This window comes from Sinohyriopsis cumingii, chromosome 5, assembly GCF_028554795.1.
Source record: "Sinohyriopsis cumingii isolate HCF-2022 chromosome 5, ASM2855479v2, whole genome shotgun sequence".
Classification (NCBI taxonomy): Eukaryota; Metazoa; Mollusca; class Bivalvia; order Unionida; family Unionidae; genus Sinohyriopsis; species Sinohyriopsis cumingii.
The window spans coordinates 128,365,506-128,380,356 of record NC_142965.1 but is presented as its reverse complement, the minus strand read 5'-3'; the positions used below and the strand labels follow the sequence as shown (position 1 = coordinate 128,380,356).

The 14,851-nt window shown below is 36.3% G+C and overlaps 1 protein-coding gene across 1 annotated transcript in view; it reads left to right on the top strand.

Moving 5' to 3' along the window:
* LOC149800207 (uncharacterized) overlaps positions 1 to 14,851 on the top strand; it is a 133,011-nt gene that overhangs the window by 18,252 nt on the left and 99,908 nt on the right. Inside the window, exon 4 of the mRNA XM_089959777.1 lies at positions 9,498 to 10,277. Coding sequence (XP_089815903.1) covers positions 9,498 to 10,277 — 780 coding nt within the window. The remainder of the gene's footprint in view (positions 1 to 9,497; positions 10,278 to 14,851) is intronic.

The following is a 14,851-nucleotide window of genomic DNA, read 5'->3' as shown; positions in this document are numbered from 1 at the left end:
GTAACATCTGTTGAATTGGCGAGTTTACTGATTGCTGCTATACCTGTCCAAAATGGTCTTGGACTATAATAAATCTACTCCATTATATAATTATCTCATTATTAATGGCTAGTTTACCACCCATCACCGATCTTATCAACCAGATGGCGAGTGATTCTTGTATGGGTTTTTTTATCGACCTGTATCACGCTTGATCAATCGCATTTACCAGAAATTCACATGGTTTTGGTTCATATTTTTTGTCAAGTCTATTATCAAGTCTAGTTCCATAACCACAATAATTATATCTTAGAAGATGTTTCTATCCTTCGGACTTAGCCCGTGGCGTTCCTAGTAATTTTTTGAGTGTCTCACTCTCAGAAATATCACTGCCAACAATGCTCGCAATGCTAATCACAAGGTGATCCTACATCACAAACTGTAATTTGTATGCTGCGTCTCACATTTACCTGTAAGCGCCCGCGTGTTATTTTCAACATGGTTGTGTTTAACCGGGTTATATCCGTGACCTTCTTGGATTGAACACAATATAATCTCATGATTATTACTAATACTATATTTGAACGATATGAGCATTATTGACTTTTCAGCGATACGTGAGCAAGCACCGATCAAGCACCATCCAGTATTACCAAATTCCATTTGAACTATTATAATTGGTCCATCTGGGTTGGGTAAAACCAAATTGTTGCTCAACCTGATAATGAGGTGGCTCAAGTGCTTACTTAGCAGCACTATCTGTGGATGAACAATGATGTTATAATTTTCTTACGGAATTTAATGAAAATGTAGTTGCTGAAGATGATGTTATTGAATTTATAATTGACATCGATTATGTGTCGTCTATCTAGGATCTTAACGATCATATCAACAATCTAGTGGTTTACGACGATTTCATGCTTGACAAACACGCAAATCTGGCCAGAATATTCTCATGGGGCAGACGTAAAAACACAAATGTCATCTACGTTACACAGTGGTAAACTCAGATTCCCAAAGTAATTAGAGATAACTGTAATACTTTGTTTTTGTAACGGTGTTGACACACAAACGTCTTTGCACATGCTCAAGAAAACCCATATGGATTCATCACAATACGTTTACACAGTTCAGCAACACATTATTAAATTGGTCTCGATAAAATCGTTTTTTAAAACAAAATACAGTTGTTGTATAATGAACCAAGTAAATATTAATGAGATTTGGGGCCCCGAGTGGCCAAGTGGTCTAAAGCGCTCTCCGTTGCGGATCAGTGCCATCTCACCTCTGTCTGCGTGGGTTCGAGTCACGGATTCAGCTAATGTGGGTATGTGAGAAAGCTTGCCAGTAGCTTCTCGTGGGTCGGTGGTTCTTTCCAGGGGTTTTCTCGGGTTCTTCCTCCACCATTAATACTGGCCGCCATGTATAGCCTATCGTGTGCTGAAAAATGGCGTTAAACCCTACAACAACAATAACAACATTAATGAAAATGTAAATATTAATGAGATTATCTCTGACATTGAACAATCGCAGTAAGATGGTCTTGTGGTTTAACTTGATGTTGAAAAAGTCAACGATGATTTTGAGATGATAAGATATACACTAGCGACAAACGATGGATTTATCAAATCACTCAAGTGCGAAATGGAATTGTCATCGGCAGATTCACACGAATAACATGAGATAGCTAAATTTATTCCACTAACAAGTGCCATTTAGGAAATACAATCAGAGTTATGTTCACAATTTGAAACTTCTGCAACTGTAAGTGCACGCACGAGACAGCTAACAATAACTTGTGTTGGAATCTGGTATGATTCCCAAATCCGCCAAGGTGAAATAGCAGCGTCGCCGGTACCCCCCCCCCCAAAAAAAAAAATTATCACCAAAAACAATATGTTTTTTGTTGTCTTTATGTTAATTTTTTCTTCTTCATGGTGGTGGCGTTCGGGGTGAACCGTTTCATGGTCTATCATGCACATACAAACTAACAGTCAATTCTTCCTGCACGTGTTGAATAAACTACCGTCGTGGTTAGTTAGACGAAAATGTATTTGTGACAGCAACGGATTATGACATCGTAAATAAACAGGACTAAATGGCACGGACACAATCAAATGACCCGGTGGGACATATGGAGAAATGCTATATAGAATATATCCCTGCTGAACCCGCCCTTGTGATGCTTGCCCAGACAAGATATAGCTACCGCCAAACTGTGTCACAAACTAGATTTACAGATTTACAGAAATCATCAAAGTGATATTGACAATGCCTGGCGATACATAACGACCATCACCTGTTGGATCATTTCTATGTTGGAGAATATCTAGAGGGCCTCTTATTTTGCTACTTGCAGCATAAATCTTTGGAAAATAATCGTCAATTATGTCATCGTGATCCGGCTGCATTTTATCAATATCCAATCCCGGTAGTTTGAACATATTCAACTGGTCTTCAGTGATCTTAAAATGATAAAGAAACCTATTTTTATAATCTGGGGTACTATTATCAGAGTAAGCTACAGTTTCCGACACAGATTTTGAAGTATTCTGCATTAGATGTCACCTGGTTCAGATAATTTACTGTCTCAATGATTCTTTAAGATTATCATTCGGATATTCAAGAACACCTTGCTTTCTCATAGAGCATCCAGAAGACTAAAATCTTGTCTGCACCAGCAAGGTTTATCCTTTTCTTGTTATAGATTTGATTCTGTGCTGAAGTTCATTGATTTGTTTGATCTGATATGATCCTCCTGGAATACTGACAACTTTCCAGACTGGAACTGGCTGGCCCACTTCCAACTTAGTTTTATGTGAAAATACATGTGAATTGTTAGCGTCTAATCAAAGAACGATAGTAACCATGCTTCTTCTGTCACTGATGGTGTCATCGTTGGCATCAATAATGCTAATTTTTTTAGCGTTACTTTACCATCACCACCTCTACCAATTCTATCTCGCCAGATTGCATCATTGTTTGTCGCCCTTTGAACCAGTGCAGCCATATGTTTTGCTCTGAAGATATGTGACAGTGGTATCACACATGAAAATCCATCATCAACATTAGCCTGAGATCATTGTGCTGAAAATTCCATGTTGAATTCTGGATTGGCGCTCTGCAATGTCGCAGTACCACCCATCCCTGGTTAGGGCATCATTCCAACTAATTGAGGATCAACAGTACTAGCCTGTGTTAATTGTACCTATCGTCAGGGTGGTCAGTAATGTTCTTCGCGAACATCATGGACGGACCGGTGGACCGTAAATAGTCATTGGAGTATCTTGCAAGACCGATAATTGTTGTAGCAACATCAATGTTATCAAGGCATTCTTTGATTTCTCTGCCACTAATGATGCATCTGGCACTGTTAAACAAGGCCATAATACCGTTGTTAACGAATCTACATCGTTCATTTGCTGCTTATGCGGTATCATCATTTTCCACGAGCTTACAATGAACTTTAATAAATGCCTCGGCCAGCAAGAAATACTTTGATGTCTCATGGACTTGTAGTTTGATTCATCCATATTGGTCTTGTTCTCGTGCTTCATACGAATAATACTGATAATCATGCACTGATTCATCCTTGAGTATTGGTGTGTCCATGTCAAATGCGGGATCAGATACACGTTTGAACATTCTATTATATTCGCTTTTGTCTAAAACGATGTTCGAAAACTGATCAATATAACTGACAACGGTGAGCCAGACCACTATCTGCTAATAGGTTTGTGGTAGGGTTTTTCTCCATCTCTGCTGTTGCTTGTTTTGTCAGAGATGGCCCACCAGCTAATTCTTTCAGCTGCTCACTTGCTGCTTGATTTATTATTTTTCTAACACTTGCTGACATCACTTCGGTGCTGGGTAGTTTTATTGTAATGCTTGCATTGGAATACTTCACATTCTGCTGTGGTTATCGTTATACTGATGACGCGAGTCTGTCTTTGATCGCTGAGAACGCTTTACCAGCAACATTACCAATAATGCCAATACCCTAATCACAAACAACTTCGATGGCTTTCATACCTAATGATAAAACTTGAATAACATCGCCAAGTCCAGTGCCGTAGATCGCGCTATAAACTGGTAATCGTGAATTGACCACCCTGACGTTTTTGGGTCCACATTGGGCATTGTGTATAATCATGTCATTTTGTTATCGCCGATCTAATTGATTACTCACTGTAGTAATCATGGATAATTTCATCAATCAGTGCCCGATAAACACTGCTACCCATGATGCCACCAGTAAATAAACGCTGATAAATAGCAGTTGATTCATTGATGATTTCATGGGAATTTTTACTGGCTTCTCTCCACCAATCAGAATTTCTAGTATATCAACATCAGCGAGAACGTTATTGGGACAAAGTTGATCTTCAATCACCACAAGGTTTGTTTTTCATTGATCATGAGTAGCAAGGCCACTTCCGGTTGCTGATTTAGGTGGCTTGTCATGCAGATCTGGTTGTGGTTCTGGAGAGCGCCTCTGACTCAGCTTTTCTCTTTTCCTTTTTTGTTTTTACACTTTACGTTTTTCTTTCTGATTTTGCTTTTAAGTTGATGCTTCATTTCCTATTTTTTCTTTCCAATTCTGCTCGTGCAGCATATTCATCTACTGCTTGTTTAAAGATTTCAAAATCATTGTCGTCCCTTTTGATTTGCGAAATATTAGTAGCGACGGGATATACATCATTGACCTGATTGGCAGACTTTAAACCATAAACATGATCAGGTTTTATATATTTATCTCTACCACTATATCCATACACAGAAATTTCAAATACTTTGATCTGGATCTCTGATAGCAGCATTACCCTCCTCAGCAAATTTATATATTATCCTGTATTTAACTTTTGGCGGTGGTGGTTGAACTTCGGGTGATGGAGGGGGTTGAATTTGGGTGGTGGAGGGGGTGGACGACAGCTAGCAATATCAGCACGTAATGTCTCAAGAGTTTTTGTGTTGCCTCAGTTGCTGTAACAATTTTTTGGGGGGTCGACAATTGGTTTTAATAACTGCTTTGTACCTTCTGTAAATTGTTGTTGTAGTTGCTGTTTGACAGAATCACAAAAGCGATTATATTTCTTAATTGCATTAACCCTTTTCTCAAGCTAATTTTGCTGTATGAGACTCCATAGTAAGCGCAGAATCACTCATTAGTATTAATACAACAATGATTTAATTACGGATCACTAAGTCAGCCAACATAAAAGATTTCAATATACACAGTAACATATTTTTTCAGCTACAGCAAATTGACGAAATTTCGACACACAATTTTCGTCATTGCCCAGGTCAGGTGTGACAAATTAATTACTAATAATAATACAGGGGATTCCCCACACTTAGCAAAAATTATTACCTTTTATGATAATAGAACAGGAATCAGCATAAAATGTTCAGATACTTAACAAATTTTGCTTAGTCTTATATAAATATGTGAATACTAATTTTTTACCTATAAGTATGAATGTATCAGTACTCTCTGCGATTACTGATAGTATAAATAGCACAAAGGTAAATAACTTGTACAGTACTTTATGCAAATATTACTGTACTATAGTATCGAAATGTAGGAAAATAGGACTTTATATAGAGTTGTAAATCCCTGACATATTGTCAACATTTTAAACAAATACTAAAGGGTGGTTGGGTGCCTGCGATGAATTGAAAAAAGATGAAATATCACTGAATGGGTAATTGTCAACTTGTAAAACTTAACCCAGGTGCACTTGCCTGGGTTTCTGAACCCAAATACGGGTGTTAATTTTATAGCACCTGGGGTTCACTTAGGGGGAAAGTGTGTGTGCTTGATTAAAAAATTAACGAATTAAAATTCAGCCTGAACACCCTGCTGAACCCCTAAGATTTCATTCTAAAATTTTGTTTTGCACTTAGCAATTCATTGGGGGGGGGGGGTTCACATATAATTAATAAAAACTAATTACAATTACCCAAGAAAGTCATTTAACAGATATTCAACATCTGTCAACCTGGTTGCAGTCACTTTTTTTGTTGATCAGATCAATAAATTATTGGTAAAATCAACAATGTTCTAAACCTCTGATTGACCTTTGGATCATTAATGAGTCAACATCTCTTGGCTGAAAACAGCATTATTTTCATGTCAGGTTACGAAAAGTCATCTCCATTTTTGGGTCGTTTACCCCCTCCTGCTGCTGCTGCCCTTGCAGTGGAGTACCAATGTGTATAATATAATTCTAGATGTTTATTAAATTTGATTTGTTTTATGTAAGCCACAAAACATGGAATGCAAGTTTTAATTTTATACATATATATGTACTGTTTTAGCACTATTAAACAAGAGATTAATGATAGCCAGTCCTGGTGAATTTCTAATTCCAAATGGTATCTGCTGTTAAATCTAACTTAATTTGTCTCTAAGAACTGACCATAAATTTATCAAAACTGTTTTCACAAATTTACACCCAAAATATAAATGAAACAGAATCTCTTCAGCTTCGTTACAAAAAGTACATAATGATGAATCAAGAATTTTAATTTAAACAATCTACTAAAGTTAGTAGCATGGATACTTATCTGGAGAACTTTGAATTGAAAAACTCTTAAGTCTTGTGTCCTCAATAGTAGAAACAGGAATCAAAATATTGATTCCTAATCTTCATGTGAGTACTAATGATTAAAATAGTTTTATTTTGTTTCCATTTAAACTGGATGTCATGTTTGTTTCCCCTGTTATATAATGTATACAATCATTTTGCTTTTTCTGCTTCCTGGAAAGATTTATATTTTCTTGTAGTGGAGGTTCTAATTTCAATTAATTTTTAATAGTCTTTTCCAGGTTCACATTATTACATCAAGAATTAATATAACATTTTTGTATAAACTCAAGATATGCAAGGAACATTGTTCTTCCTTAATTATATCATTTAAAAAGTTGAAATTTTTTTCACCATTTCATTGGACAGATGGTTTATTTACATCTTGTTATAGCTTTTTCTTCATTTAATTTTGTTTTAATGTTCAAGATTACCAGCTCACTGGGTAGCTTTGAAAATAGTGGAAACGTGCACATCATCTTTTACTCTGATAATTAAAATCTGCATGAGTACATTATAACTGTGTTCAGGTGCTATATAAACAAGACCTTCATTGAACCAAAAGCTAATTGAAGAGCAAAGGACATGTAAACCTGTGAATTTCAATTTCGTTTTATCAAATACTAGCATTAAAAAATAGAGTGCTCAGTTCAATTTTTGAATGAAATTTATTATACATCGGTACCAGTGGCAAAGAATTAATTACGGACAAATCATAATAATTCATAATGGCATTTATGCAAACTGTCTGATTACAATAACTATTGATATATATTATTTACAAGAAGTAACTCTAACAAAGCGGTATTATCAGTTGCCTATTGACAGTAGTGTGAAGCAACAGAATATTTTTTGGTTGTCAGTTATATATTTACCAGTGAAATCCGACACTCAGCAAAACAATGCAGGTAAAACACAGAGAATCCTCGAAGGTGACCAGATCAGCACTATCTAATTTATCATTGACAGGATCTAATTTATTATTGACAGGATCTAATTTATTATTGACAGGATCTAATTTATTATTAAATTCCTGTAAAAAAAAAATTTGTATCATCAAATTAATCATGAACATGATATTAACTTACATGTTTAGATTGATTTATGAAAGCTTCCACAAACATACATGCATAAATGCATTTATGCATACATACATACATACATGTAAATGTGTCATTTTAGATTTGGTTTCATTGCAATGCGTTGGATTATGGTAAAAGATAAATATATTTTTTCTGCCTACAGCTACAACAATGATGTCATCGGCCTTGTTAAGTTAGAATGTTGTAAGTGCTATAAATAAATATTTTTTTCACAGTTCGTAGGTGAGATATAGCGATCTATCAAACATCATCTACCAAAATATTTTGAATCTTTTATTTCTTGTCATTTACTTTTTCCTTCAGCTGATTTTTTATTTTTGTATTGCGACATCGTCTTGGTTTTTCATATGTATATAGGCCCTTTTGGATATGTATCCAAAATGCATTAAATATTGTTTTGGTTTTTTTAAAATAATTTATGCTGGTTTTAATTTCAAAGGAATAACTTTAAGTATAGAAATCTTGTCAAAAAGCCTGACAAGATGATGATTTAGATTATCATCACTACTTTGTGACTTGAGAGAGAGAAAGAGAGATCACTTTTTGTTCCATCACTACATGCAATGAATTCCTTACCGCCTGCATTGTTGACAAAATCTTCGCATTCTGGACTAAAATGCAATCTAAATTGAGGGTTATACAGTTATTGAAGCATAGGGGTTTTTCTCCATGTGATATCATATCGCAAGCATTCTTGGTTGAAGTAAGTGGTTGTAGGATGGGGACCTTTATAATTCGAAAGCAAAAAATGCAGTGGCTAAGCTCCTTGTGGTAATGATAAACTCCTGGTTCAATTTTTGTTACATGTATTAATTTGTATTTTCATGCCAAGTAAACATATATATAATCATAGTGTGGGAATCTCAATAGTTTCCTAATAATGATATGGGGGACTAATCACCCAGGGGTAGGGTTGGACCTTGTAGTCAAATTAAGATGCATGTACTTATTTTTTTCTGCCCAGTAAGTGTATACTGTACATTTGTACATTGTTGTAGGGTGTTGATCTCAATAGTTTCCATGTTTTGACATGCGCTAAATCTCTATGAGTCAAGGGTGGGATTTATGCAGAGGACAAAATTGGCTGCATTTCTTTTTCTTATTCCTACTAAGTGTCGATATGCCTATAAGGTGGGAATCTCAATAAGTCCCTCTATGTAGGGATGGACCTTGAAATCAAAGCAGGCAAAATTTGCATTTATAAATTTGTGATGTAATGTTCAGTAAGGATATATATATATATACATACAGTATATATATATAATAAAGTTACAAGGTGAGAATCTCGATGGTTTCCAAGATATGAACCAGCAGCTAAGCACACGGGGTTAGAGATAAACTCCTGGGCTCTAAGAGTCCTAGCACAATCTCCATCCATATGAATATCGTTGAGCCAAGTTGATTTTATGTGTTTAACTTTAACGGTGTTGTAAGAGCTTAATGCGTATCACCATAAACTTGAATCACAGCATACAGAGGGACACCAACAGTTGCTACATAGAGCCTATTACCACACTTGCTACATGTACTTATTAATGACTCTGCACAGTATTGTTTTAATGAATGCAATACAAATATCAAACTAATTAAAGGTAAAGTATATTTGATATCTTACAAACATGCTGTGCATCCAATGATGCTTGTTGTGGTAACGTCTAAAGTTTTGACAGTACGCTGTTGTTTAAGGTCAGAAATATAATTAAATTTATAATATGCAGATGTATACAAGTTATTTTGTATTTTAATATACATGTACGTATACATGTTAATATTCTGTGTATTATCCAGATGATGTATTAATGTTTATATACATTTTTGTTCAAAGCTTATCTTCATCTGTACACCTGTCTTGTTGTGTCTGGAGAAATGCTGATGGTCACAGATGAGGCGGCATGTAATGTCCGGCTTCACAGACTGTCTGATGGAATGTTGCTGGCTGCATCCGACAAACTGGAGTCAGATCCCAGTGGTATCTGTTTTATTGATAATACAACAATCTGTGTGACTCTGTGGGACAAGTTAGTAATTATGTCAATAGGCTCACGTGGTGGAAAGGGATCCATAAAACGGGTCAAGACATTTAATTTAAACAAAGAATTTGATTTTTGTCATGGAGTTGTAACTTTCAGGAACTATGCTGTTGTCACTGGTATAAAACATGGCATAATACTCTATGGCATTGTGTCCCTTGATGATGGAACTGTTCACACAATTCACAAGATATGTAAAGGGGGCGTGAGTCACTTGACTGCAAACCTCAACAAGATTTATATCTCATGTTATTCGGGCGATGATTCACCTGAAGATACTGGTGTTTATGGATGTAATCTTCAGAATCCCAGTAATCAGACATTTGTATACAAACACAAAGATCTGAAATGGCCCAGATGTCTAACTGTGGATGCAAATGGCTTTATATTTGTGTGTAACTATTCCCCTTGCTGTATTCATCAACTTACGGATACATGTGAACTAGTGACCATCTACAGGGAGAGTATTCCGTCAAATATCTATGCCATATTCTCTGACCTGGGAGTTCTGTATGTCACATGCTGGAGGAGTAATGTCATCACCCGATATAAACAAGTATATTCACATAAAAAAGGTAAGCTTTTTACATTGGTATCAAACCGACCATTTAATATTCTTGGTGAGGGGGTTGGTGGTGGCCTAGATTTTCTTTTGAGCTATATTTTTTCGAAAGGTTCCCTGCCTCTTACCCCAAATAAAATGGTCTCCACAGGTGATTGTTATGACCTCGGTTTAACCACAGGGGCTCGTATCGTTGTTTAAAATTGACATGTCATACATGTACTAAATAATAACTAGAAGGGAGGACACTTCTCTCCTTTCTCACGCGACCCATTTAAGAATAAACGCTGTCAAGACGAAAAGCACAAATGAGATAAAAGATGCACAGAACTTACTCAGTTCATTTATTGATTTATAATTTCAAACCTGATTATGCCCAGGTGGGGCACTAACACCATTATTGTCTGCGCATTTCATTCCAAACGGACATTGGCACATCGTCAATTTGGACAGCTGAGCATTATACTCCTGTCTGGGCTTGATCATCCCACACCAAGTTAATTGATGTCCAGCTCAACACAACAATGCACATAATCTCTGAAGTACTTCATCCTACTCCATTACCATGGCTGCCAATATTCAGCAACATTCCTCTGCCACATCTATGTCACCAGGAAGCAACCACAAAAGTGTTGGCTAAGGTCTATGCCGGTGAGAAACTTCCACTGTACATGGACATCACCTCACATCCAGCAGTCCGCTTGACTTCTAGATGCCCAGACTGGTTAGTTTCATTGCCAGAGCATATGACATTGTTTTGGCATGGAGTGTCGAGTGGTCTTCAACAGATGTTGTAAACCACTCCCTCATAACTGAGCCATCTGTCTGCCCTCCTTGCTTCAACCTTCCACATCATCTGTGGACCATGCTGAACCGCTTTTGGACTAGTCCTACAATGTAAGACACATCACTTGATATATTTGTTTTGGGGGATGATGGGTCTTATGGCCTAACTAACGGTGCTGTGTAGCGTGTTTTGGTGTCGACATACAGTGTAACGAAAGTCAAATTTTCAGAAATATCACACACAACTGGCAACCAATAAAGACACTTTCCTACAAAGTAAAGTTATAATGTTTTTGTCAGGCTTTACGTACCCTGATTGACCGCTCCAGTGGCCAAATGGTTAGAGCGTCTGCCTCGGATGCAGGAGGTTGTGGGTTCGATCCCCGGTCGAGTCATACCAAAGACTTACAAAAATGGTACTAACAGTTGCCTCGCTTATTGCTCAGCATTAAGATGTTATTAGTGTTAGGACTAGTCAGCCTGGTGTCAGGATAATGTGACTGGGTCTTTGTCATGATGCTCCAATGCTAGACATCACTATTAACTGTCACACTGCAGACATTGTAGCAATATGACTGAAATTTTTTTAAAGCTACATTAAAAATCCAAATCACACACACACACACACACACTTACCCTGATGTCTTTTCTCTAATACATTCAAATTCTCACAAAAGAAATGGACCTGTTTTCAAGTTTCATTGGCATACATTTCAGATGGCAGATTGGTCAAATGTTTAAATTCATCCAATGAATCTTCATGTAAAGGAAACGGATGGTTATGGAAAGAAAAAGCATGCTTGCAAAACATGGTGTTCCGAGTTGTTGAGAGAGACCATGACACGAAAAGTTTAAATAAAGGCTTAAAAAAAAATTATGGAAATGGGAATGGCTGGAGTGAAAAGATGAAAAAAATTTAATTGGTCAGTTTATAGGAAAACTGAATGCTAGAGGACTTGCATTTTGTGACCACTGCAAGAAAGATCTGTATTACAGTAATTGCAGTTGGAAGAGTTTGGAACAGCACCTAAAAAAGAAGCTGCTTATGAAAAAAGTGAAGCTCAGAAGGCATCTGTCTGGAAAAAGTGAAATTAATTACTGTAAGAAGAAAGATTTCTTGCATGAGAGAACAGATGTAGCCCTCTGTAAGAATATGTGTACTGCATGTTGCCAATACAAGCACCAGCTTAAAAGGAAAAACGCTCCTGTTGAGAAGGAAAAGAAATAATTGCACATTGAGCCATAAAAGTCAGTAGTCACAAAAAAGAAGGCTAAAGAAATCTTTGCCAAAGTCGCAAAAAGAGCTTGACTGGCATATCAACAGGTTGTGTCCATTGGACAAAAATACAAGTGAATGTAAAGGCCCTGGATTATTTGTATATAGTTCATGTACTTCGGTGTTTATTTTACAGATTTGTTATGAAAAGAGAGAAGTATAATATATTTGCTGCAAAAAGTGACAAATTATTGTGACTTAATCATGATGTGAACACTGACTTGCACATAAAATAACTTCAGCATCAATAGTATTGGAGAACAAATTCATGTGACAATAAATATTGTGAAATTATTCAATTCAAGTTGAACGTTTTTGGTAAGTTTATTAGTTTTTCAAATGATTATTTTGTTTTATATTATGATCATAAGTTGCACCAGGAGCAGTCTTTTATGATTGTAAAATGTGCGCTGCCCCTTGATACCCCAAAGGGAGAGGACCCCCAAACCCCCCTTAAATCTTTTTCAGCTTCTTTTATGGAAGATTAAAATCATGTCTTTGAAAGAAACAAGTTTGCTAGACGCAGACCCAGGACTGTTGACTTTAAAAAAGTCAAAAGTCCTGACTCAAATTCCACAAACCCTGACTTCAATTTACATATGCCCCAAAATATCCCAAAAAAATTCCTATTGTTTGTCACACAACGTTGCAATTTTTGTACGTGAAAAGAAAAAAGAAAAATTCAAGTTAAATTAACCCATGTTTAATTAGGTCTCAAACAGTCAGCATTAAGCACTGTTTTCCTGTAGGTCCTGATGCCAACCGTTGTCTGCCTGCTCTATCAATGTCCTCTTTAACTGATGTATCGGCACTGTTTATGTCCTAGCATGTGAAGCATTCCTAGATTTATACAGTTTCTCTTTACACTTTTGATGCAGTTCATACATGTCCTTGATAAATTTCACCAGTTTTGCATTACACCAGCATAAGTGTGCATAATTAAGGAACATCTCATTTATTATCTATTAAACTTGAAACATCTTGAACATCACAATAACAATTAAACAAACCCATAAAACAATACTTACTCGAGTGTTTCAGCAGAAATAATTTTTAGTCGGTCTTTCCTTTTTATCTCACTTGCGCTAAATGCCTGCTAATTTCTACTCAAAAGCCATCATGGGCCACATTTGACCCCTTTCTTACCTATAATACTGCAAAACATCCCTCATTTGGCCTACACTACAAAAACAGTGTATCCCCCACAGATGTAAAACTGAGGGTAAAAAAAAACCTTGGTGTCAGAACTGGGGGTCAAATAAAAAATGTGGGGATAAAAAATGTACTGACAAATTTTCATCTCACCCATACTTTTCCAGCTTGAAATAGGATATTGCAACTTGCACAACATACTCTCTCTCTCTCTCTCTCAACATACAAATAAACCAACATGCATAATTTACAAACAAATGCACTGCCCATTCAAAGAATAATTTTATTAGTTCATTTTTATTTTAAATTCGTACTTTTAACAGTCTCCTTATAATCTTTATGAAGCAGTATTATAGACCAACACATTACATACAAGCCAATACACAAAGCCAAATAAATCTTATTAAGCAAATGGCAGTTAATTTACTGCCTGTTAAAATGTATACTATCATTGGTTTCATTGTACATGTACTTTGTCCAAGAACAAATTTGTCCAAAATTCAAGGAGCCTAATGACTCCTCTTCTTTCTAATAAGTTACACTTAAAATCTTTCTTTTATTGCAGCAGAATTATAAACCAACAAAATCTGCAATGACACCCTGACTTTGTAATCTAAATAACGCATTTGTCTTGGCAAGTTTACTGATTTCTTTGTTGTGAAAGAATGTCTTGGGTTATAATGTGTTCTCCAGATATCTTGTGGTGAACGAGGGCATATTTTTAAAAATTCTTAAACCCTGTCACGAAAGGATTTTTCATTTTTGTAGTCTTCGTAATCATGCACTGGTAATCCTAATGGATGTGCCGTATTCCAGTCAAGGGAATTATTTTCTCCATTTTTCATTAAAATTATATCCACAGTTACTCTTTTGTGTTCTGCTTCTTTCACTTTCTTCGCTAATGATTCTTAGTGCATAACGTTTTAATCTGGAGATCACTTTCTAGTGCAACAAGCATTGAGGTTAAACATCTAGATGACATCATGCTAGATAGGAGAAGCTACTCCATCATAACATTGCCTATGCTAGTCTGGTTCCTTATTTCGTATGTTCCCTGCGTTGCACTCTGCTATACGAATAGAGGAATAAAGAAGTGAAACGCAGGGAGCAAACAAAGCGGGGAACCAGTCAGTGCCTATGCTCAAAGTATACACAGTGCCATACCTCGTCCAATGCATTGGATATTAAATAAATCCTGATTGCATTATGCGAATCCTTTGCATAAAAAGATGCATGGCAACAAAATGTGTGTGTCAGTTTTCTCAGGCATGCGTCCCTGTCACACAAATGTGTGTAAAGGGAAACATTAAAAAGTGAAAGTAATCAACTAACAGCTTCATGTAAATACATGCTAGCTTTCGTCTGTTACTCTG